Below are 27,135 nucleotides of genomic sequence, written 5' to 3'. Positions count from 1 at the left end.
TGCTATTGCCAAGGTCACAGTTACAGGCTGGGGCTCAAGGTCAAGAGTTGACCTTGACCGTGTCTTGGGGAGCCACCATTCAGCCCAGTACAAGGAATTTCTGTCTGTCTATTTGTCTGTCTGTCTGGGAGTTTTATGCTTCATGACCTCAGTACCACATCTGCTTGTACCGGGCTACCTGGCTGTATGAGAGGCCCTGGGCCCGCGGCTGACCCAGGAAGGGCTCTGTGTCCAGCTTCTCCTGCCTCTGTCGTTTCTGGCTCTTCAGTCAGGTGGCACTGAGAGAGCCAGGTCTTTGATGGGGACCCATACATAGCCTCTGCACCCCTGTCTCTGCAGTTCCACCATGTTCCCCTGTACCTAGAGTGGGCTCCAATTGATGTCTTCAGCGCAGCTCCCCAGAAGAAAGATTCCCAACCTGAGCAATCTGCAAAGAAAGCCAAGGAGGAGCAAGACACTGGTGAGTGCAGAATCTGGGGTCACCGTGCCGTGGGCAGGGTTGGGCGGAGGGCGGGGTGGAGGACAGCCAAGCCTGTCATTAGACCACTGAGTAGATGCCCTTGGGTCTTCCTACAAATAGATTTGTGTAGGAGTGTCAGGCACCCTTTAAAAAGTGGACCAATGGATCTTGTCACATGAGATGGTCAATTTTAGTTTCTTGGCCAAAGGTTACAAGAATGGATTCACTGAGTGTATTGTCTGGGACTTTAGTCTATTGACAAGGATTTGAAAGAGGCTGTGGGAACCTGTCTCCAGCGTCAAGGTGGCTGCTGCTGGAAGAGATGGACCCTCTGTAGCAGCTTGAGCGTCACAGTGCCCCCTGGTGGTCAGGAAAGCAAAAGGCATTGGTCCTCTTTGCTGGTGCCTCACTGTGGGGAAGGGACAGATGCATCACTGATGTTAGAGCAGGAGAGCTCTCCATCATCCATTCCTGATGCTCAGGAGTACCTGTCACTTTGAGAACCTGAAACATCTGGGTAACATCCCAGGTGTGCTCTGGGCAGTGGAGACAGCAAGTGTGAGGATTGTGGAGGTCAAGGTATTGTGTGGAATTTATTGGTCTTTGTTTTGTTTTGACTTTGTCACGTAGCCCAGGGTTGTCTCAAGCGTCCCATGTAGCTGAGGATGACTGAGCTTCAGGTCCTTCTGCCTCCACTCTACAGTGCTGGGGCTACAGGCTAGGTGTTGGGTGTGCAGACCACACCTATCTCGTATGGTTTCTGTATATTAAAGTATGACAGCAAGAAAATCGAAGGCAAGTAACAAGTTTGGCAGGTAGAGGCTTTGGATCCTCCCCCGGCTGGAGTGACATCTCTGCTCACTGTCCACTGAGGATCTTTCAGAGGCCACAGGTCCAGATGGGTTGTCTGTCTCTGTCATGTGACCCTGACACACATTCTGCTCATCAGGTTCATGTAGCTGGTGAGACTTTCTAGGTACCCCGCTACCTTCTGTTAGGAGGCGACATGGTTGTCTGTCAGACCCCTCATGATCTTCTCAGGAGGCATTTCTTCTTATGGTACCACATTTGTTTTGTCATTACCGTTGGGAGTTGGAACCTTGGGCTGCAGATGCCCTGCCAATACCTGTCCATTGAGCTGCCCACCTCTGCTGGGCCTTTCTCTTACCCCATGTCACCCCAGGCCTCCAGCTGCCTTGCTTCTTGGCTGTTGACCACACTTGAACCTGGGAGGTATGTTTTGGCATAAAAGCAAGTACTCATTGTCGGGCATGAAAATTAGCCAGGGCCAGGATTCCTGAAGACACACTCTGGGAGGCCCATCTCCTGGCTGGGCAGCAGTGTTGGGGTCTGTGAGGCACTGGGCCACCCACAAAGACCTTGTGTGGCTCTGTCCACCTGTCCTTCTGGTCCTGGTAGACACTGAAGTTTATACTCTCTGTTTCTCCCTTTTCATTTCTGTCTTGACCAGGCTGTCACTGTGGCCCAGGTGCCCAGCACCCCATGCAGCCCTAGGCACAGGGCAGGACAGCTGCATAGACAGATGCCGAGGCCATGAAAGACCATGGGGAAGGATGTGACACCATCCCTCTCAAGAGAGGGCTGGCCTATGGTGGTGCTTGTGTCCCAAGGCTCTGGTACACATGAGGTTTGAGAGTGGCTTCAGGGTTTGGTGGCCAATGAGTGGTCGGTGACACTGTGAAGTGTGAGGGTGACTTTAGGTGGTTATGGCACGAGCCTGTTTTGTGGTCAATGGAAACTTGAGTTACACTTACAGCAGTGGTGCTGTGCCAGGGTGGGGGGAAATTTACACTCTGTCCAGCACACAGCAGCCTCCTTGTCATGACTAGGGGAAGCACCTCTCTTCTCTAAGCTCTGTTTTTCTGTCTTTAACATGGGTGGTAGCCACCAGGGTGCCCAAGGCTACTGTTGTCACCCACAGGCTGGTAGCCAAGTGGCATCATCCTTAACTGCCATTTTCCAGAGGCATCTTGGCCTCCTATGGCTCTTTCGTCCCTCTTTGACTACATAGTTGCCACTCCTCTGAGTTTCATCCTGTGCCGCCTCATCTCCTGCCCACTGCATATTGTTCCTGAGGTACCGACAGCTCTCCCCTCCCTGTAGGGTGAGGACCTAGAGCGCTGGGGACGCAGACTAGGATTTCACAAGCAAGGAGGGGGATGGGCAGGCTTTTCTACAGTGAGCTTCTGTTCCCTGCATGGGTCCCCAGGGACAGGAACAGCGTGTTTTATCTCCCCACAACCAAGACCCTCACCTCCAGATAAAAGGCTGTGAGTCAGGGGAGGTCCCACAAAGCTGCCTGCTGCTGATAACAGGCTGTCGCTGTAGGCCTCACAGGAGCCTGGAGTGGGGAGGGGCAGGGGAATCCTACAGCCTGATTATAATGACGCCCCCTGTGGCCATCCATGACTGGCTGTCATTGTACCGACTGGTGCAGAAGTGGTTTTTCTGTGCTCCTCCCGGTCCCTGTGGCCCACCTGGCATCCAGCTCCTCACCTCAGCCCTGGCCCTTGCCCAGCCCTCCACCTTTCTAACTCCTTCCCTTCTCCCTGGTGGTTCTTGCTTTTCTTGTCATCCATTTGGACTTTATGGTACCCAGTTTCTAGTCTCTTTTGTCTCCCCACTTGGGGCTAAAGCAGAAACACTTTGTAAGAAAAGACCTTGTCTTTGTCTCCGTGGCACTTAGCCACCTCCAGCCCTCCCTTGGACCCAAATGAAGGCCCCAGCAGAGCTAGTGATTAGGTATATAAGGTGGCTGGGACTAGGTCTCCTGGATATATGGTGTAGGCAGGCCTTCCCAGAACCCCAAGGAGAGGGGATGGGGCCTGCACTCCCTGCCTTGTACTGTCTCACCTCTAGGGTTAGGGATTCACAGGTCTTCCTTCAGCAGCTCCAGAAGGGCCCACCAGGCAGTGTGCACCCAGGCCCAGTTCACACCTGGTAAGCTCCCCTCTTATTTGAGACACACAGACAAGAGCTAGGAGGGAAGGTGATTTCACAGTGAGGCCAGGGATCTGAAAAGAGGAAATTAGAGGAAAGTAATAGAGACTAGTTGAGTCCTTTGTAACACGGTAGGCAAGAAGAACCCTCAGGGAAAATGCTAGTGCTGTGACCTGGTGGAGATTCTGAGATGAACAGAGTGGGTGTGTATGTATGTATGTGTGTAACGTGCCTGCACACCGCGCTTGGTCTCATTAAACGCCGTTGTCTTCATTGGGGTTTTATTGCTGTGAAGACTCTTATAAAGGAAAACATTTCATTGCGGCTGGCTTACAGTTTCAGAGTTTTGTCCATTATCATCATGGCAGGAAACATGGCGGTGTGCAGGCAGCTGGGGAAGGAGCTAAGAGTTCTGCATCTTGATCTGCAGGCAGCAGCAGAAGACCGTGTGTCACACGGCCTTGCTGAGCATAGGAGACCTCCAAGCCCGCCCCAACAGTGACACACTTCTTCCAGCAAGGCCACACCTACCCCAACAAGGCTGCACCTCCTAATAGTGCCCCTCCTTATGGGCGTATGGAGTCCATTTTCTCTCAAACCACCATACCCATACTGCAGAAGGAAGGGTTCAGCCACTGGCCCTGGCACAGCCAGTTCGCAGCAGAACCAGTGTGGCCTGCACAAGTGTCATAGCTCTGTGCCTTCAGTTTTCCCCCCTCCTTTGGATCCACAGTGCCAAAATGAGTGTAGGGAGGCTGGTAGCCGGGCTGTGGGAGGAAGGCCTGCCTCACCAAAGCTTGTCTTGCACCTTTAGTGGGGGTGGTGTTCTTCCTGATGTTGAGGGAGGGTGTAGGTTAGCTCATCGGAAGTTGGGGAGGCTACTGGGGCTGTTCTGGCCAGACCAGCTTCACACCGAGGAATAGGTGCCAGCCATTCTTAAAAGTCCCCTACCTCCTGAGGCTGGGACTAGGAGCAGCTGGCCTGCTAAGGAGAAACCTGCCCATCTTAGACACTGACCACAGCCTCTCTCAGCTCAGTCCTTTGCTAAAGCTGAGAGACACCTCCCTGCTACCATCTGAACATGCTCTGTGCGGCCCAGAGCAGGGGCTGACAGGCTTCTGTTCCCTGGATGCTGCTTAGGGCTGGCTGAGTCCAGACTGGGGACAGGAGGAGGGCAGGGTCAGCAGTGTTGCATAGGCCAGGGCATAGTGCGTGAGGCAAGCAAAATGGTTTCTTCACTGGCCCCAGCTGAGGATGAAAGCCAAGTGCTACTAACTTAAGTTGTAAGAATTGATAAACCAACTTTTAAAAACAGCTACATTTTCCTCTTCTTGAAAACTCCACTTTTCTGACCACACTGAAGTGATCCCTTCAAGTGTCAGAGATCGGCCAATTCTGAGAAGGGACACCCACTCTAGCAGCCCGCACACCTGCTGAGCCACCATCTTCCCTCTCACTCTCCTCTGTGAAAAGGTCTTTTCTGGCTCTGACAAACCCTTGCACCAACCTGAGGCAGCCTGAGATTTAGAGTTCAGAACAGATGCAGAAACCTCCAGAATGTTCTGTGGGCTCTCATGGTTTGTGGTGTGGCACCTCATCAAGGTCACATGTGTCAACGATGTCACCAGCCTCCTTGCCTGAGGCCAAGGTGAGCTAGTGGCTGGGACTATCATCCTGTGGAAGGCCATGCTGCTTCTGAATCTTCCCCAGGACCTGACGTCCCTGCTCCCTGTCATGAGTCACACTTTTCCTCCATTTTGATCCATAAGTACCAGCAGTTGTGCTGGGGTAGCATCGCTGTGAGACATACTTGTTTGTCTCCCAGGTGAGTGTGGATTCTGGGCTAGGCCCCAAAGAGCTGAGGGCACAGCTGTATTTCTCGTAGTGTCAGAGAGGTAACCAAGTCACTGATGTCACTTCGGCATTTCCATTGAGCTTATGGGGTGGAATTATGGGGTTGGCACTCAGTTATAACTAGTTTGAGGCTTTCAGAAGGTTGGGGAGATGGAAAGAAGTCCCACTCACACAGAGAAGCCAGACCCGGGAAACAGCAGGTGTCACTTGGGCCTATCTGAGGACCTTTCTGGTTTCTGTCCACCAGGGCAAGCATTTCCCTTGCTGGAATCTCTTGACAGCAGTGCATATCAAGCCCAATCCCTTGGGTCCAGGGTTATTGAGAATGAGCTGTTTCACCACCACCAATTTTGAGAAATTTCAAATTGGATTTTAGTTGAAGTTCATCAAATACCCTGGATTTGTTTGTTTGGTTGTTTTGTTTTTGAGGAAAAATAACATTTTGCTTAGGTTAATGATTAAAGAGAATAATTCATGTAGTAATTTAAAGTTAAGTTAGTGCAGCCTGGGCCTGTTTAACACTCACAGTTTTGATCTGTGTTCAGTATTCTACCCTCTCTCAAATGGCACCAACAGTAGGTCATCTGTGTCTGCCTGCCTTTCTTACACCTCTCTCTTTCCCTCCCTGTCTGTCTCCCTCTCTCCCCTTCTCTCCCTTTCTTCCTCCCTCTCTCTCTACTTCTTCCCTGTCTCTTCCTCCCTTTCTCCCTTCCCTTCTCCTCACCTCCCTCTGCTAAAGAACCCCAGTGCCTGCAGGAGCCCTTTAATCTAGTAGGTTTTTGGGCTTTGCAGTGACTTCATGTAACACACTGGTTTGTTTGTTGATAGGGCCAGCACCCGACCCAGAAGGTGAAAAGGCTTCTGAGGAAGGAGCAGAAGCCTCCACGGGCAAGATGGAAGAGGAGGAAGAGGAAGAGGAGGAGGAAGAAGAAAGTGTCCCAGGATGCACTTTGTTTATTAAGAACCTCAACTTCAGCACCACAGAGGAGACACTGAAGGAAGTGAGTGAGACTGGAGACAGGGAAGGGACCCCTCAGGCTGTGGCCTGATGATAGCATCGTGTCTTCCCTACCTGTAACTCTTGGGCCTCCTCATACACTTAGGGATGGGTCCTCATGTAAGGGAGTAGCTTTGGACTTCTGTTCAAAAAGCAGCCCAGTGACAGGCACCTGTCTTTTGCAGGTGTTTTCCAGAGTGGGAGCTGTAAAGAGCTGCATGATCTCCAAGAAGAAGAATAAAGCAGGTATTTGTTCCTGTGGCTCAGCAGGAGCGCTTCTTGAAGGTGTGAGGGAGGGAGACGGGATCCTCACCAAGGCCAAGTGTCACCACCTCCTGCCTAAACTGGTACCTGGCCTGCCTCAGGCCTCCTACTCCTTGGCATACCCAGCTGACACACTGGGCTCTTCTCTCTCTTGAACTTTCCCTAACAGTGAGCGGCTTTGAAACAGTTCCACAGGGGCAGCAGTGTGGAGCAGAAGCCTGTTTTCTCCCTTTACCCCCATGTTCTGGAACTTTCCCAGGCATGCCAAGAAATAGCTGGCCTTAGGCTTTCCCTCCTGTCTTCCAAGGGAAATACCCAGAGGAACAAGTTCTAGAACATTCTACCGATTCATTAATCTTGCGTCTCCCTGGCCAGTGGGCACATATGCCTCATGTCTTTCTTTGGACCCAGGGATTCTCCAGAGTCCTAGCTATCCTCCTGGCTTCACAAGGGATGGGCAGGGCCAGGCCATCCCCATTCGGAGTCCCTCTGGCTAGGCAGGATTGGTGGGGACACCACATGGCCTGGCCCAGCATGCTGCTGAGTAATAATGGATAGCCATGATGTTCTACTTGTTGTTCCTCAGGCGGGTCCCAGGATCCTGCTTGTGGCAGCCGTCGTCACCCCTGTTACTGCTCACTCCCTTTGAAAAGCAGAATCTGATTAGGTTGATCATAGTGTCAGTTATCTGCTAGTTAATAGCCTAGAGGCCCCAGGTAGCAGCCCTGTAGCCCCATTGGTGATTTACCTTAATGCCTGGTCCTACATCTCTGAGCACGAGCTGGGGTCTTGTTTTGAAGGAAGAGCAGTGTGAGAAGGGAAGAGAAATTAAGTGGGCGTCCATCCATGGAGTCTTCACAGGTGGGCTGGTCTAAGCTCCACCCCCCGCCTTCTCCTTCTTTCTCTCAGGAGTGCTACTTTCAATGGGGTTTGGGTTTGTGGAATACAAGAAGCCGGAGCAGGCCCAGAAAGCCCTCAAGCAGCTCCAGGTAAGCTGGGGTTCTGGGCCATCATGGTGAGGCCATGGCCCAAGACAGATTAAGGGCCTTTCTCACCCGTCCGTGGTAACTTTGTTTATTCATTTTTTTACCATGATTCCAAACATGTTTGCTCTAGTTCGAAGGCTTTTTATGAACCACTCTAACCCACCCGAGCCATGAGTAAGCTAGGCTCTAACTGCAGTCCCTAGACGCAAAGCTGGAGCATTAGCAAAATGACCCCTGGAAATCCTCAGATATCCCAGGAAATACAGCACGTGGAGATGCGTCTGTCTATTGGATAGTCTATCGGACCATGACTGTGAACTAGGCTCACTCCTCTCTCTGCTGGGAAAGACCAGCTGCAGACCTGCACAGATGTGCAAGGGCACACAGCCACAGGTGCTCCATGACAATAATGCCTCCCCTGGAGGGACGGGGAGGATACTTCAGAAAACACAAAAAGCTTCCTTCAGGAGGTAGCAGGTAAGCTAGCACCTGCCATGACAGAGAAATCTCAGAGCTCTGGGAGGTGGGATGGCAAATGCAGAGGCCAATGGCAGGGATGAGGCAGGAGTGAACTTTGTACATTTGGGAAGCAGAGAGAGACCAGTGTGGTGGGCATGATTGGGGTAAGGTTCTAGGAAGGAGGTGAGGAGAGAGGTGTAGAAGCTGAGACCTTCTTATGGGTCCTTTAGAGAATGAGCATTGGGCTTTAACTTGGTAAAAGACCGTGGCTCTGGCTTGAGCTTTAGGACACTTTCCAGAGCTGCTATGAGGACCATGGATAGTCTGGAGATAAATGGGGAACCCCTATGCCCCTCACAAGACATCACCTTAGCTTGGACCAATGAGAAAGTTGGGAGAGGGGCTGAGAAGTGTCTAGGCAAAGAGGCAGATTGTGCTCCTCAACAGTGGGACTGAGCCTGTGGCAGCCCTCAAGGGACCTGAATCTTGCTCAAGAAGACAACCACAAGGCCAGGAGTGGTGGTACACACCTTTGATCCTAGCACTCAGGAGGACCTCTGAGTTCCAGACCAGCCCAGTCTACATTAGCAGGCTGTAGGCTAGCCTGAGCTATACAGTAGAGCCTGTCTCAAAAACAATAAAGATAGCTAGAGCTCTGCACATCAACAGTCATCTCAGGCCAGGCAGGGCAGAGGGCATAGCATGTGCCCTGTGAGGTTTTTGTCCTTTGTTTACTAGAAATCCTGCTTCGTTCCTGGACCCCCGTGCCTTCATTTGACTCAAATTCAAGTCTGCAAACACTGGTCCATATTTCTCAAGAGTTGTTAGCCCAGCATTTGCATGCGTGCCATGTGCTGTTCTATGCGCGAACGTGTGTACACATCACTGCCAGGGATCGCGCGTCCAAATCCCCATGTGCTGTATTTCCTGGGATATCTGAGGGATTTCCAGGGGTCATTTTGCTAATGCACCAGCTTTGCAGCTGGGGACTGCAGTTAGAGCCTAGCTCATGCATGTCTCTAGTGAGCTAGAACGGTCCATAAAGGGCCTGCAAGCTAGAGTGAGCTGTCTGCAAGCTAGATCTGCAGGCTTCTTTCCCTGAGAATGCTGCTAATGGTAGAAATGGCTCTCTGGGTGGACAAGAGGTCAGGAGGACATGGGAGACTGGCTCTCTCTGGCCACCTGCTGCTTGGCTCAGGGAACTGTTCTGTGTTAAAGCCGTTTCTGTCCTTGGCTCCCACCAACCCCTCTGCCTGGGACAGGCCGTTCGTGTCCTCAGACCAAGGACGAGGTGCTGGAGAAGGGCAAGGATGGGTTAGTGACCAGGCCCGGTTATTTTGTGTTCTAGGGTCACGTCGTCGACGGCCATAAACTGGAAGTACGGATCTCCGAACGAGCCACTAAGTGAGTCCCCAGGTGGCTCCTCTGGCCTTGAATGGGTGGCAGCTCTCTTCATCTGACCTTGGTGCTGATTGTTCTGGAGTCTCGTTCTTAAATGCCAATTCCTCACCCATTTGGGGTTCTTCCCAATTAAGGTTACACATGCCAACTTCGATACAAACTTCTCTGCCCAATCGGACCAGCCCTTGTCCATCCTCTGGGTACAGAGCTTAGACATGTCTTTATAATAAAAGGAGCAGATGGGCCTGGGAGTGTAGCTCAGGGGCAAAGTGCTGGCCCAAAATGCAGGAGGCCCTCCCTCGTAAGGTTCCTTCTCGTGGTCCTTGTTACAAGACAGTAGCAGCGGGCTGCATTGATCAGGGAGCTACAGCAGCTCAGGGGAGAAGGTAACTCCAGTCCTTGTCACCCTGAGTGGAGGACAGGCTGACATCGTCTGCTTTCATCACAGCCCCTTCTGCAGGCCACTTGAAATGACAGGGAGATGTTTTGTGTGGGAAGGTGACAGGAGTGGTCTAGGCACGAACAGTTGACACCTCAAATAACCTGCTGTTTCATCAACCCCACCCCAGGCCTGCCTTAACACCCACTCGGAAAAAACAAGCACCCAAGAAGCAGACGACCTCCAAAATCTTGGTGCGGAATATCCCCTTCCAGGCCAACCAGAGGGAGATCCGGGAGCTTTTCAGGTGGGTCCCCGCACTGGGCAGTGGGCACAGTGCCCCTTGGAGGCTGGGAGGCCACCCAGGTCCTGACCATGGCACTGCAGCTCACAATGGGGCTTTTCAAACTGCCCTTGGTCTGTCTCCTTTATTCTCAGGGACTGTAGTACAGGAGTGCCCTAGCCGTTCCTCTCAGGCAGGAGGACAGCTGGGTGTGTGCACTGGTACCCCAAGGCTGTCACCACGTATCAGGAGGGACAGGTGGCTACAGCCTGTGGTTCCCCTGTGGCATTTACTGTGTATGCTCTAGGAGGGTCATCCCTTCAGGGTGGGGCCCAGACACTGGGACCTTCACCTCGGCTCCCCAGAGGATCCTAATGTCCTGATAGGATTAAGACTGCTGATGTCAGCTGCCCTCTTTGAAAAGCCATTTGGGGAGGACAGTGGATATCCTACCAACAGAACACAGGCCGTGGTCTGTTAGCACAGGAGTCAACCTCAGCTTGGGGGCCAGGCAGGTAATGGTCAAAGACAGACTGGCTGGGACAGAGGCAGAGCTGCAGGCCGTGGTGATGTGCTGGAGCCTAGATTTAGCCAGGCTCACTCTGCTCGTGGTTTGAAAGATCCGTCAGTTGGAGTTCTTTTTTTTCCAATGTTTTCATTTTATGCGTATGAGAGTTTTACTTCCACTTGTATATTATGTGCATTCAGTGCCCTCAGAGGCCAGAGGAGGGCGTGAAATCCCCTGGAACTGGAGTTTTCAGATGCTCGTGAGCTGCTAGGAATGAACCCAGGTTCTCTTGAAGAACTGTCAGTGCTCTTACCCACTGAGCCATCTTTCCATCACCCTTCCCCCCCCCCCCATCAAGCTGAACTCTTATAGGGGATCCCAGAAGGACTTGTGGACTCTTTAAAAGCTAACCACACAGGCTGGCTGCCACGTACCTTCACAGCAGAGGGTTTTTGGTTTGGAGAGCTGCATAGATGGCTCTGCCCAAAGCCCCAAGTTGAAGGAGACATTTCTGTGATCCCATGAGAAGAGGGTGCTGGGTTTGAAGGCACCCCAAGGCATGTGCTCTCACAGCCAGTGTGTGAGCTCACTCACCCCTCCATGCCAATTGCAGAGGCTCAGCTGGAGTCTTAGAGTACTTCAGGGCTTGAGCCCCCTCTCTCCTCTGCCACTGCCTACAGAGAGAGGCCCAGGGAAGAGCTACGTCAGCAGCACCCGGCTGCTTGTCACTTTCTCAGGTGATGTCTCTGGTAGTGACCCAACGGTGTCTTGCAAGACAGACAATGGCTACGTGATGAGTGCTAAGTTGGAGAGGGAATTATCTTCGTGAGACTTGTGTCTTTACTCTCGCTGTGAGGTTAAGAGGCAGGACACTGTTTGGGGGAATCAGCTTCAAACCCTTCCCTTCTCTCCATGTTCTTCCCCATTCCCTGGGGTGGGGGCATTCACAGGCACCATCAGCCCAGCTGACGCCACATATCATCCCCTGTGATGCCTAAGCTGTGGTGCCTGGTGAGATGGGTCACAGTCGGGGGCAAGGGGACATTTTTCACGTATCTACATCCGGCACATCAGCCAAAAGGCGAGTGAGAGTGCCGGCTCCATGCTTGCCTACTGTGGCTCTGCTTCTTAAAAAAAAAAAAAAAAAAGGAAAAAAAAAAAGGTCCAATCTCACAGCTGCCACATCAAAAGGAGTTGCTAAGAACCGTGCGTGTTGATCGGGAACCACATCCCTGGAAGATGACAGTGTCACTTGGTTCCACAGCGTATTGGGGATGACATTTATCCGGGGAAACAAAAGACTGCAAGGCAAGAGAAGGTGCTTTGTTTGATCTGTGTATTATATTCTTTTTAGTAGACAGGGAATTAGTGTCTGCTGAATGTGCTTACATGTGGTGTCTCTTCCCCTCCGCCATTGTTCTGACTAAGCGGTCAGAAACCCTGAAGCTGGAACCTCTCCTCCCGGACAGGCAGGCGCTGCCTTGCTTTTGTTAGCCTCCTAGCGGATGGAGAAATGAGGCTGATTGCAGTGGTGGACGGCAGGGGTCACTGTGAGCCTTCCCAGGCCAGGGCCTCAGGCCTGATTCTAGACAAAGCCACCCACAGGCCAGCAAAAGGTCACTGACTAAGGGAAGGTTTCAGGGTTTCGGAGAACTGGTTGACCTACTATGTCAGGCAGGATTGGGGAGCTTTTCCTGGTAGATCTGACCAAACTCACAACCCACATTCCAGGTGTGTATGTCCCTGTGTGCTGGGCTCTGTGCCTGGTGGTGGCCATTCTGGATCTGCTTGGAGCTTGCAGTCCTAGGCACGGGAGGGCTTCTGCTCTGCCCAAAGGGAACTGGGGGCACAGCCTACCCAAGACTGCACATCTGAGCAGGCATGTTGCTTTCAGGGCTCTGACCAGAGTTTGGTCATGCCAGTCTGTTGCCCTCCCAGTTTTAGAAGTACTTGTCACCCCAGGTTGTCCTGGTGGGGACACTGTGGTGATTGTGTGGTTTATATGAGGTACTATGCTAGATGCAGCTGTGTCAGGAGCCTCTGCTGTTCTGCCACTGCCTGCAGAGGCCAGGGAAGAGGCACGTGAGAACGCTGGGCCTGTGTGACAGGTCTTAACACCACCTGCTGGGGCAGGACAGCATTTACTGACCCTTTTCTGGAGGCCCCACTGCCCCCTAGATTCTACTGGTTCTCAGTACCTTCACAGGAGATACTGTGGGGCTCTGTGCCTGCAGGAGCCTCATCAGTAGTGATTTGAGCCAACAGTAGGGACAGTGATAGCTCTCTCTGGTATACCTGCTGTGGGCCTCAGTGTCCCGTCATATAATAACTATGCTGATGCCTGTCATGTGCATCTAATAGCTGTGCTGTGTCATGACATGGAATGATACTCAGTGTTGTGGGGCACCAGGCACTGGGGCTGAACCATTCAAGTTCCCAGGATCCCATTGCTTCAGTCTGCCATTGTTCTAAAAGCCTCCGTCTCTCAGGAAGAAACTGCTCCCCAGCCCAGATCCAAACCACTTGCTGGTTCAGTGCCTCTGGCTGTCATGCCCTTTCCTCCTCCAAGTGGCTTTCCCAGGGGCTCTCAGGTTCCTTGAGGTTTCCCAGAGGCAGCAGTCACAGTTGGGATGACTGGGGTTCAGCATCACCTGACAGTAGGAGCAAGATCTGAACCCAGGATCTGGCTCTACGCAGAGCTGGGTCTTTACCTGAGGTGCAGAATCCTGAAGGTCTGTAACTTTTCTCGTTGTCTCTTCCCTTCCCTGGGTATGTGCCTTCCACACTGCCATTCCCTCTGCCTCATCAGCCCACAAGGATGCCTGAAGGACTCACCTACCCAGGTCCCTCTGCCCTGTAGAAGGACCAGAAGGGATGCTCCAGCCTGTGTGTGCACACTGCAGCTCAGGCCTCACAACTGCAACGACAGGCAAAAGCTCCAAGTACCCCATTGTCTTCCTTGGGCAGCCTTGCCTAGAGTCCCTGGTTTTAGGAAAGCAAGAGTCTCTCTTCCCAGGAAGGAGGTTTTGCAGGGCTGGCCCCATGGGCACATGGCCTGGAGAGTCACACAAGGCTCCACACCTGGTTTGGTGTCCATTGTGAAACCTGGTGTGTGGTTTTCACAGGGCTCAGGGACCTCCCAGGTGTGTGGCAGGAAGATAAGGGTGTTTGGAGCCAGAGAATTTTGACGGTCGGCCAGCCTCAGTTTCCTCATTCATAGGAGAAGAACCACAACTTGGCTCCTGCTACCTCCCTACTCTGACAGCAAAGGGCATAGCCTGGGGGAGGATGGACAGAAAGACAGGAGGGAAAGTGGTGTCATTCTCAGTCTGGTGGTCAGATTACACTTCCCAACAGTTCTTTTCTCCTAAGTGATTGCATCATCTTAAGGCCCCAGCCTTCCTCACTTCAGGGTGGAGATAGCAGCATGCCCAACAGGGTTACAGACCTGAGAGTGGAACCTGAGACTCCCCTTGGGCCGCATTGGACTTCACAAAGCCCTGTTTGGCCTGAAACTTAGGAAGACTAGTATCAGGGGTCTAAGGCAGAAGAGAAGGCCTAGGCAGAGGGCAGGGAGAATGCACAGCCTCTGCCAGGCCTCCACATATTCCCTGGGCAGTTTCTGCTCAGAAGTGTCCATCCTCTTCTCCAAGAGGATGAAAGCCATCCTTTTCCTGTCCTGTCTGGGTTTGCTTCCGCTCTCTGCCCGTTGCCCTCCTAGTCATGGGCACAGGAGGCCATCTGTGTGAGAACTTACTGAGCTTCTCCCCATGTTTGTGCCCTGAGAGGTGTTCACTAGAGCTGTCCCTGGGCCTGCAAGCTATGTGCTTCCTTCCTGAAAGGATCAGGTATCTTCAAAGACAGCACACTGATGCTAAGACTGGGACTAACGGGACATCTTAAAGATATGGAGCTCAAGTCTTGAGGGCCTTGACGGCCTGGACAGCCTGAGGGCCTGAGGGCTTTTCCTAGTCACCAGCCAGTCACTGCAGAGCCCAGGTGGATGTTCTGTAGGAAGGCTGCACTGTTGACTCCCTATCAGCCCCAGACAAGTCCCTCTGCCCTCGGTTTTGACATGGAGGCCCCGCCACACACACACACAGAGGCAGGGTCTGTGTTCCTTGAGCTCCTGAGGCCTGTGGTTCTTCCTAAGACCTGGCTATTACAGAGTGTCATTGTCACCGGGCTCACCACAGCCTAAGATACCATTGATAAACTATAGGTCAGATATGGCCCCACACAACTCTTCGAACTGCCACTTGGTTTACATGGCACTCACCAGAGAAGCTCTCTGGCCAGCCCCTTGCTCACCTCACCCCCACCCACAGGCATGGGTTGCGCTTCTGCCAGATTTGAGACCCTACAGCCCGCCCTGGCTCCCCCTCCTTCTTCCCTCTCTTCCTCCCAGCTTCTCCTCTGAGTGGCCACACACACAGTGAATCTTAGAATCGTCAAACATGATGTCACAGTCGTCAAGGCAGCAAGATAAAGGGCTCCTAGCCTAGAGCCACCATCCCTAGCTGTGTGACTGGGACATGCTACCCACCCTCTGTGTACCCTAGTCTCATCAGGGAATTGGAAATCCAGAGTGCCCAGTGCCAGATCTCTGCGGTTACGGCTGTGTGGGTTGAGCCCTTTGGCTCGCTCACCCTTCACTGGATCCCTTCCACCTGGTCTGTTCGCTTCTCCCACTTTCTCCCAACCTGCCTGCAGCTCCCCTTTGACCCCATCTAGACTGTAAGGTCAGATGTCACTGTAGTCACACAGTGTGCACGGGAGCCTAGTGTCCCGGTGGGTACTTAGAAAATGCTCACAGAGTGTGCAGCCCTACTGTGCACAGCCCTACTGGGCACACCCTTACTCTAGAATGCTGATGAAGACGAAGCTTGGGAGGCACAGAGAGGGTTAGCAGTTTGCCTAGGGTCACACAGCTCTGTGGTGTAGTTAGCTCTCACTCTAGAGCCCACCGTCTTCCTGGGACTGTCCCCGAAGGGCAGGGATGTCCACTGCCTCTCAGATTGGCCTGGCTCCAGATAGAACACAGCTAATTTTTTTTCCCCTGCTATTTCCTCCTCAGAGGTGTGAGCCACCTGCTAGGGTGTGAATGGGCAATTCACAACAGGTGTCCGGAGCCCTTAATTACACGCCTGGGTCTCCTGTGCCTGGCACACCTGTTGTGTTGACTTACTGGACAGCTCAGTCTGTCCCTGTCGGCTCATTTCTTCTCATAGGCACCGTGACAGTAGAGGGAAGGAAGAGGGCAGCCAGTGGCCTCCCTCCCCTGCCCAAGATGGGGTTTCTGCTGTGTCAGCTCCTGGTTCCTGGCAGTATTTTCTAGAAGCATCAACTGCTCTGCACAGAGCTGGTGTGATGAGGGGAGGGGGTTTCGGGTTCCCCTGGCTGTCTGGAAAGATACCACCCTGGACTAGTGGTGTTCCCTGCCTCACAGCCAGACCCTCCTGCACCGATCTGCACCTCCTAGTGTGTGTCTGTATGCTCCTCCTGACATGGGCGCCCCCGCCGCCGGCCCCATGGCTCCGTCTGTTTGTCTCAGATCTGTAGAGATCGCATATCAGAATAGGATCATGGGTTCTGGATGAACATGTTTAGATCTCAGGGTGGCCAGCAAAGGTTTCTGAAGGCAGACATGTGATCCAGCGACCTGCTGAAGGTTGACAGAGGTGACCAGGTGCAGAGGTGTATGCGGACCACAAGCTTTCGTGCCTGTACATCCACACCTTAGCCAGTGCCCACACAAGACACGGCCAGCTCCACATGGTTCCTGGTCCTGCTGCCACCCAGCGAGAGCCCTCCCCCCCCACTGCCCTTTACAGCATGCTGTGTGCATCCGGTGAGGTTCCCATGCTGGCTAGGTGAGCCATCGCTTGCTTGCTTGTTTGATGCTGTGTCTTACTGTGTCAGGAGACAGTGCCGTGCTGGGTCTCACTTCGGGGCAGTACAGCCGTGCGTGGGCCAGTGCTGTGCTGGGTCTCACGGCAGGGCAGAGCAGCCGTGCGTGGGCCAGTGCTGTGCTGGGTCTCACTTCGGGGCAGTGCAGCCGTGCGTGGGCCAGTGCTGTGCTGGGTCTCACTTCGGGGCAGTGCAGCCGTGCGTGGGGCAGTGCTGTGCTGGGTCTCACTTCGGGGCAGTGCAGCCGTGCGTGGGCAGTGCTGTGGTGCACCTCACTGCAGGGCAGTGCAGCCTTTTGTAGGTCTTGGTTATTGTGTGTATTGCTCACGGGGCGCGTGCTTCCTGGCTTTTGGGTGCCACCACTAAACAGAGTAGCTCTCTCCAGCGCGTGCTCAATGCCAGGGCGCGAGCATTTGCACCCCAACACATGCCCCACATCTAGCCGGCGCACACGTGACTCGCCCACCTTCTCTGCCCGACCTCATTTGCGGACCCCTGCTCAGTTTCCCATGATTTTCTATTGTAGTTGTCTGATTTTTATATATGGATATATATATTTATTTATATACATGCATGCATATGTGTCTTGGGGGGGGCCTTTGCCCACAAAGACAGAAAAGCTGCTGGGTCTCCTGGAGCTGGAGTTACAGATGGTTATAAGAGCTGCCATGTGGGTGCTGGGGACTGAACCCCATCCTCTGGAAGAGCAGCAAGCTCTCTTAGCCACTGAATGTCCCCCCAGCCCCAGCTGTCTGATCTTTAAACTAACTTCTCTTATTAACTTTCTAATTGGCTTTGTCATTCTGTGTACTCTGGAACCACATCCCAGGTAACAGGACCACAACATCTCTCCGGTCCTGTGGCAGCTCAATCACGCCTAGCTGTCGCTTGGTCGCCTCCTTCCCTGGGGCACTCACACATAGCTGACGCTCAATCGCCTCCTTCCCTGGGGTCTCTGTCTCCTCCCCCTGTCCTCCTATGAAACTTTCTGTGTGGGCACAGTCCCTCTGGAACCCATTGCTGTGCCTGGCTGAGGTAGAGGCTTCTCCTCGTCCTCACTGTTGAGTAAGCCTGTCTGGCTGATGGTGCTACCCTGCCAGCTGCCCCTCTAGCCTGGCCCATCCATGCAGACCTTCCAGAATGTCTGGGGTGATGGTTACCACACATTAGACCATGGAGCTCTCTGCTCTTCAGCGGGTCTCTGGATCTTATTGGCTAAGGTTGTTTAAGGCCCTTTCGGGGGAAGTACAGCCTCCCCAAAGGAGGCTACAAGGGGCTTTTGTATCCCCTACATCTCAGGTTCCTGTGGCTTGAAGCAGCTATCAGCTCTGGATGTGGATTGCTGGCCACTTTAGGGCATACACATGGCTTCGGTGAGGGTCAGGACAGGGGGAAACTAGGACAGTAACTGAGGCACCGTGTGGCCAGCAGGATGGTCTGTTGCACCTGGAGTGGAGCCCATGAGGTTGGCAGTGCCCCTCAATCTCTCCACACACACCCTGGCTTTCATATGCATCAAAAAGAACCTCGGCCAGGGCCACAGTCCAGAGCTGTGCTGTTTGATTATTCTATCCAGTATTGGCATAGGTTTGGGATCCTGGTGGGCGCTCCTGGTGGATCCGTGGGCATTAGCTGTGAGGTTAACATTTGTTATGCTCATGATCCCTATCGCCGTGGGATAGGGCACAATGGACAGGGCCTCTTGACCACTGTCCCTACTGTGCCTAAAGCAGTCTGTACCTGGGGTCCCCTTCATTTCTCTACCTCCCTGGGTAACTGAGGCTTGCAGTCTGAAAGCCCCACAGCAGAACAGGGTGCATCCTTGCATAAAATGTTCAAGGCTAGCCACATGTAAATCTGTAAATGACTTCAGATTTCAACTGGAAGATCAATACCCCATACCGTGACAGATGGCAGTAGTGAGCTGCTGGTCGCAGGAGTAAGCAGGTGGCATCTACGGCAGCTGTTGGGAAGACCTGAGAAGCTACTGAGTCATGCAGCAGTCATCTGTGACCCAAGAAGGACCAGGCCCCAGTCAGTCACTGCCACTCTGGTCTTTGATCAGGAGTAAATCTGCTTCATCCATCAACAACCAGTGGGAGACAAGCAGGGAGAGAGAAGTCACCCCGATTTCTATATGCTGTGTAATCTTTAGTACTTAAATCTAAGATAGTTGATATGAACCTGGCACCCTGGAATGTTGGAAGTACCAAGCCTCCCTCCTTCAACATAGGATTGGGTCTGAAGTGTAGGTGCATAACCATAGTTATAAATGGGCCTCTCCTAGTAAGCTCCTGGTTCCTCTTGCTGCTCCACCAGGCCCAGCCCCTTGCTAAGAGGAGAGTCTGGGGGCAATCTGGTGTGTCTTTTCTCAGACATCAGAAGTTGGCTATGAGCTTGGGAGGAGCTAATGAGGTTTTCTACGTCAGCAGGACACCACCGACAAGGCTGAACTCAGCTGCTGCTTGACCTCTCTGGGCCTGCACTGCACAGGCAGTTGTTTCAGGCATGGCAGAGTTTATGCTCTCCAAGGCAGCAAAACCTATTGGTTGTGCCTGCCTAGCATTCTGTAATTGGGGGTGGGGAGGCTGCTTGGGCTTTGCAGAACGTGGCATTGCAATTGATTAGTAATGTCTGCTGTGACTGCAGGAACAGCAGCATTGATACATGAGCAGCCACAGTTTGCAGTGGCGATGTGGTGTTCCTCTGCTACAAGGGTGTGTCCGCCTGCCTGGATGACAGAGCACAGTTTCTTGCTTTTGGGGAACCCTCCTCATAAAGCCAGCACTGGCATGTATTCTCCTTACTGTTGCAGGCAGCCTTTTGCTATATGCAGGGAAGACAAAGAGCCTAGACTGAAGTGGGGCGCCCTGTCACAAGCCTGCACTCTGTTTGGTCTTGCTTGCAGCTTGATTGTTGGAACCAGTGCAGGGCTCTACCTATCTATCTCCTAGCATCCTGGGTACAGAAGGCAGTGGGAGCCAACGAGCTTGGGAGATGTCCCCAGAGTGTCTTCAGACCCCGCCCATGTCACAGAGCTTTCAAGTGAACAGGACTCTCCTGGCCTGTATGGGGGGGCAGGCAGGCCCTCACCAGTACATCTCAGGGTAGTCAGCTCCCAGAGGGACAAGGACTGTCCTGGCTGGCCTTTTGTTTAGCTATGGTCTTTCTAGGCAGCAGCTTTGATTAAAGAATCGTTGCAGAAGACCGGCCCTTAACCTTAGTCCCAATGTTCAGTACCACGTACTTGTTGGGCCCACTTAAGCCTGCAGATCTTTTCCCCTGTCAGCCTCATTGGTGGTTGTGTAGCCTCTAATTTTGGTGCAGTTTCCCAATTAACACTGGTCACTGGCCGATGGTGCCTCTGGCACTTCATGGCATGTCATTATCAGGCTGGTGGCTGGCAGTGGAGTATGGTGGGGGGGTGCCATTTGTGGGGGAGCTCCAAGAGCCTCAGTGCAGAAGTCACAGGATAGGTGGCTCAGAGAGGGGGCAGCATCCATTAAAGCTGGCACTGTGGGGCCATGAGCTCAGTGCTGTGGGAGTGGCCACCTCAAGAACTGTGTAGTGTCCGACCCACACAACCATCCAGGGCTGTCCTGGGGTGCACTGGAGCAGGGTTGCTGAGTCTTGGCTCTGCAGCCAGTCCCCTTCAGAGAAGTCATGTGGGTCTCTGCCTCCCAGAGGTTCACCCCTGTGGAACGACAGCCAGTCCTCACCAGCACTCAGCATGACAGTCCAAGTACTGTGGTACCCTGGTACTGGTATCACAGTTCTCAAACTGGACCCAGGAACCTTGAGTGCCACAGTGAGCCTGTGTCTGCTCTGTGGGTGCTCAGTGTTGGGAAGGAGCCTAGGTCAGCTATGATGGGGGTACAGTGCTGCTGCAGACTAGGGGAAAGGTCTGAGGGATTCCATTAGAGCTCACTGGTGTTCTGAGGGCATGTGGGGTGCTGTGTACAAAGGAGTCTAGGAACCGTGCCTGGAGTACACAGCAATGCCCGGTGCTGTGCTACAGCCAGAGGGCACGTGGCTTCCTAGATTCCTTCCCACCGCTGCCTTTCTAAATTTCCTTGGTGTCTGGTGTGCCTCCTGCCTCCCCACTGCCCCTGCCTCCCCTCTGCTCACCTCTTCTTTTAGATAAATTCCAGAACACTTGTTTTCTGAGCCCAGTTTTGGGGGATCCAAAGGTATTTCTCCTAGAAAAGAATGCTCCTGCCTGTCCCCAGCAAGGACCAGCCCCAGATGTAGGTGGAGTGTGGTTCCTCCAGGGAACTAGCCTTGGACCCAGAGCTTAACCCTCCAGACCATGGAGTGGGACGTCAGGAGACTGCTCAGGTGCCAGGGTGGGGCGGCAGTGTGCACACGGGCTCCTTGCTGGCTTTCCCTCTGCCCATCTCTATGAAAAGGGGCTAAGGACAGCAGGGAGGGATGCCAGGGAGACCTCAGCAGTGCTGGGCGGGGAGAGGCTTTCCCAGTGGTGAGGGGAAGAAAGTATGTGTGGAAGGGGCCACTGAGCAAACACCCAAGGCTTGCGTGATGCTCGCTTATGTGCACAGAGTAAAGATCAGGAGAAAGCATGCCCAGCAACGGCCAGTGCTGGTCCACTTAAGGTGGCCTGGACTCCCTTCCTGTGCTGCTGCTATGATGCTTAGAGTCAGAGGGGAGAGCACTTCCTCTCAGACCATCTCCCTATGGCAGAGCTGCTGGTGAGGACCTTGAGAGCCTTGCACAGATGACTTTGGTCAAACCCATGGCCAGTTCTCCTTCCAGTGGCTCTGTCCTCTCATATCTTCCACTTTGATTTGTTTGAATTCAGCCCCTCATTTGAATTTCCTTGCTATAAATGTAGATGGGACAGTCCTGGCCACTGCGGTTTCTTCCCAGCCCTTCACACACTGTCAAAACTTAAAACACCTTCAGGATCATTATCTGCTAACAAAATCGAAGCTTTGGTCTTAAAGGCTTTCTCCCCATTCTTAAGTGAGTCTCATTCCAAAGAGCGTGGGAAAGTGAGCAAAAGCCACCAAAGCAGCCATTTGCAAGCGTCTGCAGCATATCATGGCACTGCCCCATGCTTGTCCCACACGCCTCTGTCGTGGGATCGGCATTAATATCCTCACTTCACAGATGAGGAGACGGCAAGGCAGAGAGGTTAAGTGACTCGCCTGAGGTCTCAGAGCCGTCAAGTGGCAGAACCAAGGCCCTGGGGCCCAGGTTCCAGTCTGCACTCCCCTGGCTCTGTAGTCGAGTTTGATGGACGTAACCCCCATACCAGCATCTCCCCTGCTCATGTGTGCTGAGAGCCTCTTGTCCTTCCGAGTGTACGCTTAAAAGCCTCCTACAGTGGCTCCGCTGGCACCGCAGGCTCCACAGGCTGATCCCACCCTCGCCATCATAAAGTAGATGGGTGACACAGGCAGCTGACAGAGAACACAGCCACACACTGGGTAAGAAGCTCAGTGTTTTCCTAGCACAGGCTGGGAATAAATGCTTGTTGAGGGAGGAGAAAACAAGCTGAGGGGGGAGATCTTAGTGCAGGCCTCATAGGTGCCCCTCCCTGGGACCATGGCACTCTACTGCTTTAAATTTAAGTAAGGGCCTCTCTAAGAACCTTTTTTTTCCGGCCCAGCCTGGCAGGCACCCTAACTCCTAGCTAGACAGACAGCCCCATCAGCTCCAAGCAGCTTATTAAACAGGAGAGGAGCATCATGAATGCATCGGGTTTTTTTTTAAAGAGATGGGTGCTGGACCATTTTCAGAGTTGCCTCGTAGCCCCCTCCATCCCTATTCATGACAAGCAGAGAGCCTCCAGCAGCAGCCAGCCTTGGCTTTGGGGAAGAGTTGTCCACCCTGCCCCCAGGGTCCTGCTACCTACAGCTGGGAGCTCCGCCCATCCCGGGGAACCATGGAAAAGGACTGACTGCATACTCACTTGGTCCTCCCAGGGGCTCCCCTGTACCTTTCTTACCAAGGTGTGAGGGGCAAGCATTGTTGAGGGAGAAATGGGCCAACCTGGCTGTGGGTGACAGAGGCAGGTGGGTGACACTCATCCTGGGTAGCAGTCCTGTGGTCCTCTTTCTTCCTGGGGTTTCAGACACGGTTCCCCACATAGTGGTCAGAGAGTACTTCATGGGTTGCTTGCACTGGAAGATTCTGGCCATACATCAGGTATACCTGGATGTGGGAAGGGGCAGGCAGCACCCCATGGTTGGGAGGATCTTGGACCAGTTCTCAAGACCCTTTTAAGGATCTGAGCATCCTCCCCAGACATTCATCCAGGGCTAGACATTTGGCTTCTGTGGGTTTTTTTTGGTTTTTTGGTTTTTGTTTTTTGTTTTCTGCCAGCCTCCCTGCAGAGGCCAGAGCTGCCCTGCAGTACCTCCCGGCCACACCAAGGGCTAGTGGGCTGCAGGATCGTCAGCACAGTCACACGCAAGGAATCACTCATTTGTATCTCATTTTCGAGTTATTATCGAGCTGCTGGTTGAGAGAGTATTTTGACAGCAGCTGTCAGCAAGGTGCAAGCGGCTGCCATCGCCTGCGATTGGCTGAAGACACCTATGGCAGTGTGCTGAATTATACCCCCAGCCCCCTCCAGTCTCCCCCACCAGGAGAGGCAGGGAGGAGGAAGAGCAAACATCAGAGGAGGAGGGAGAACGCAGGCTTCATTAATATGTTTCTGACTCCCACTAGAAACAGCGGCCAAAAAGGCCCCGATTGTATCTCATGTTTTATTTAATTTATTGTATTTGAGGTTTGGGGCAACGAGGGAGGTGGATGAGAGAGGCTCCTTCCAAACAACCATTTAGGCTTGTCAGAGCTCATTGATTGAATTAGCGAGGTTTCCGCTCCTGGCTTCCAGCTGCCAGGGCTGGAAGCCGGTCAACCTGGGGGTGACCAGAAGCCCTGCATCTGGGAACCAGGAAGCCTGGGAAGGAGGTGCCCTTGGAGAGGGAGGCCCGCCGGTCCACCAGACAGCCTGCTCATCTTCCCCTTCTGCTTAATTGAAGCTCGGGAGAATGTGTGCCCTTTCCCATCTCTCACAGGCTTTTCTCCTTCTATGGTAGGGAATTGCACCGTGCATGTTTCTCTCCAAGCCCTGTGCACCCAGGCAGGGGAATAAATAATGCTTCTCATTCGCTGCCTTTTACCCAAGCAGTTGGAAATTCCCTGTTTGTTTGGTCGTTGCGTTTGTTTTTGTTTATAGGCTTAAAAAAAAAAAGTCAGCAGCACCAGAAGGCAGATGTGTGGTGATGGGGAGGCAGGCGTGCTCCGCCTTGCATTGAGACCCGTGGGGGCCGTGCTCCAGGCAGAGCGCTGCAAAAGAATGTAATCTCAGCGAGCCAGACGTCCTTTCTCCTTCCCCAAATCCCCAGCCTCACTCAGACTTCCCCCATGGGGGCCAAGCCTCCCTTCCCCCGGGGTTCACCTTCTGCAGTGGGGCCTGGTGCTAGCTTCTCCTTGACTGCCAACACCACAGAGTTGGGAGCTATGGTCTCAGAGTGACCTTTAGCAGTGCCCAGAGCCATTGGTGTTGTCATGCCTCGGAAGGTACTTACTTGTACTAATGAGTAGAAGCCAGAGTACTGTGTGCGTCCTCTAGGGTGTGGGACATAGGAGGTTGGAGGACACAGGAATTTGGAGGCTGGTGGTGTGGTTTGACCTCCTCTCACCCAACAACAGTACACTAATAGAGGTGGGATTGGCGCAGAGGGACAACTTGTCCTGTGCCGGGGGTTATTCTGCACGACTTGCTGATAGTCTTGATAGTCTTTGTGACAACCCAGATCAGCCCCACAGGTGTCCACAGGCCCTCTGGGAAAAACACCACCCATTGAAACCTCTGTCTTTCAGGTACTTTGTCTCTGTTGCCAGTCCTGAGCTTACCTCAGCTTCACAGATGGCAAGATAAAGAGCACAAGATGATATCCCAAGCCTGCAGCTAAAACCAGGGCCAGTCAGCCTTCACCGAGGGAAAGAGGGAGGGACAGCGGGGAGAGTGGAAAGGAGTCTGTCAAAAGATGCACTAAGGGGGAAGGAAGCCATTGTGGGAACAGCCCAAATCCTGGGACAGTGATAAGCCTACTTGAGGCCTTGTACCTTAGGCTCAGTCAGAGACAATAGAGAGGCGACCTAAAACCAGGCTGAAGCCAAAGATCTTGTCTCAAACAAAAGCAAGAAGCCAGTTGTGCCTGCTACGTGAAAGGCTGAGGCAGAAGGATCCCAAGTTCAAAGCCTACCTGCAAAGCCTAAGAGACAGTGCCTCCCAATGTAAAAGGCTGTGGTGTAGTTCAGTATAGAGCACTCCTGTGAGGCTCCAGGCCCACCCGGACACTCCTAAACACAGTCAGGATTGAAAATCCAGACTAGATTAGGGCTGAAAAATACGAACTGTGGCAAAGCAGAATCAAATACCCTTTGATGGGCTATAGCTTCTCGGGAATTGTGTTCCGCCATTAGACAGATGGGTCCCGCAGCGTCATCACGAAGTCTTTTGAGTTTTTACAAATAGCAACAGCGTTCAATCTAATAAAGTCCCTTTCTTCAGCCGACACGTGGGCAGCCACTCTTCCTGCTCCCCTAGCCCCCAGTCTTCCTCTATATATCATATATATGTTCCCTAACCTACGCCACATCCTAAGGACCAGCGTGCTGACTCCCAACCCTCTCTGCTCAGTAACTCCCAGGCAAAGCCAGCATTAACCAGGGTTTGTCCAGAGCAGCGACTGCCTGGCTTTCTCTGTAAAGGGCAGATGGTGGCAACAGCCACAGCTCAAAAGCACAGGGAACTGGGAGGGATGGGATGTGGCTGCTTTTGCTGTGGTGAAGGCATAGGAAGTCTTTTTCCTATGGCACACAATGTTCTTGTGAGATTTCCCTCCCAAACCTCCCCCAGTATAAACACTGTTCTTTCTGGGGCTGTGTGGAAACAGGCATTAGGCCTACTGTGGCTGTCTCTGCCACCCCTAGTCTAGGTGAACAGTAGGGACACAGGCAGCTTCTCCGAATCTTGTGTTTTCACGTCGGAGGATGGCTGTTCTTGGGCATCCTGTGTGCATTCATCCCCTCTCTGCCTATTTCACCAGCTGTGACCTCCTCACCACCCAGTGCCAGGCTCACGCCTCCCTGTGCTTGGAGCCGTCTTCCCTACATACCTGTGTTTCTCTTTGTGCCATTCACGATCTGCGACACTGGGCCCTCCCCTCAGAGAAGCCTTCCTTAGCTGCCTGGTGTGGCCCAGCCACCCTTGCCCCCTCCCTTACGTGGGCCTCCATGCCCTCAGTTCTACGCCAGTGCTTGCCCCATCACAGGGCTGCCTCTTAGGCACCCAGGAAACGCTTGCTTAAGGAAAAACAAACAGCAAAGAGAAGATGGGTACAGTGGGGTCCTACTGCCCCTTCGTCTTATAATTGCCATTGAGTCACTGGTATGAAAGTCAGATCCCTGAAACCCCTTGGCAGTGCCCTGTCACATGCCCACCAGAGAGAGAGGTATCTGCCCTTTATCAAGGATAAGGGATGATCCCTGACAAAGCTCAGGAAGACCACATTCCCTCCCAGCCCCTCATGCTACACCGCCGTGCAGAGCCTGTCTGTGTCTGCTAGCACAGGAGAAAGACCCAGTCGCAGGCAGCCAAGAGTCTTAGTTTTTGTTGTTGTTGTTGTTTTAATATATTTTAAGGAGAGTTGATCTTAGAGCCTGGGTCTATCATTGGATCAAATGATAAAGCTGAAGGTAGGTTTGCGAGGCTGTGTGAGGCATGGTTTTTTGGTTGCTTTGTTTTGGTTTTGGTTTTGGTTCAGAAATAGAAAAATTACAAGAAAACCATAAAAATTCATGTTTGGTCTATTCTCTGTTCCTACCTGTATATCCTAGTTTTTCTGACCAGCTAAGGCCAAAGTTCTGATATTTGAGGGTGAACTGCATCCCTGCTTTGCCCGCCGAAGCTACTTAAGAGAGTTTTCTTATAACAAGATGTTTTTAATGACCTTATTTTGTACAGTTATCAAAATCAGGCCATTCCGACACAGCTTTGTGCCTGCGCTGTAACCTAAATGTAAAAGCTGCCAGCTGAGGGACTCATATCTCCTGACCCAGCGGAACCCATGCCACCGCTCATCTCAGCCTGGGGTGGCTGTAGATTAGGAAGAGAGACACCTCCTCCCTTGCTTTTCACGGCTCAGGCAGTTGTGACACACACCAGCCACTTGTTCCGTGGATGTCTCCTTGAACCAGGTTCAAATCCCTCCGCAGCCTCTGGCAGCCTGGGCCAGCGCAGTCTCTGTTTGGCAAAGTCTGAGATTCGTGTGTGGCTGAAGGCCTGAGGACAGGATCAGGCTGCTCGGATACCAGCCCTGTCCCTCACTGCAGTTTTGACCGTGGGTGGGTATGTGCCGCCAAGCTTCAGTTTCCTCACTCTGGAATGAGCATCATGGTGGATGGCCACCCGCGGGGCTCTGGGCAGCACCGAGCACGTGTCAGACTGTGTGGATGGAGACTGGTGAAGGCAGGCAGGCTGAGGACGCTGTTTCCTGCACCTCAGCAGCTCAGCTGGCTGATCCCTCGCCCTCCCACCCTTCCCGACCACCCCTACCCCTAGGCCTGTAATGCTCAGGACTCCACCTGCCTCCTGGCCACATTCTGCTTCTGTGAGCTCAACTTTGGTAACA

At 53.0% G+C, this 27,135-nt stretch overlaps 1 protein-coding gene across 2 annotated transcripts in view; it reads left to right on the top strand.

Annotated features, from left to right (window-relative positions):
- The window catches only part of Rbm19 (RNA binding motif protein 19), an 84,715-nt gene that overhangs the window by 17,132 nt on the left and 40,448 nt on the right, over nt 1-27,135 (top strand). For both annotated transcript variants that reach the window (XM_021633205.2, XM_021633204.2), the window contains exons 16-21: nt 340-460; nt 6,104-6,276; nt 6,458-6,518; nt 7,446-7,525; nt 9,330-9,385; nt 9,952-10,068. In XM_021633205.2, coding sequence (XP_021488880.2) covers nt 340-460; nt 6,104-6,276; nt 6,458-6,518; nt 7,446-7,525; nt 9,330-9,385; nt 9,952-10,068 — 608 coding nt within the window. The remainder of the gene's footprint in view (nt 1-339; nt 461-6,103; nt 6,277-6,457; nt 6,519-7,445; nt 7,526-9,329; nt 9,386-9,951; nt 10,069-27,135) is intronic.

The sequence above is a fragment of the Meriones unguiculatus genome, chromosome 4 (assembly GCF_030254825.1).
Source record: "Meriones unguiculatus strain TT.TT164.6M chromosome 4, Bangor_MerUng_6.1, whole genome shotgun sequence".
Classification (NCBI taxonomy): Eukaryota; Metazoa; Chordata; class Mammalia; order Rodentia; family Muridae; genus Meriones; species Meriones unguiculatus.
This window is presented reverse-complemented; position numbering and strand designations above follow the sequence as displayed.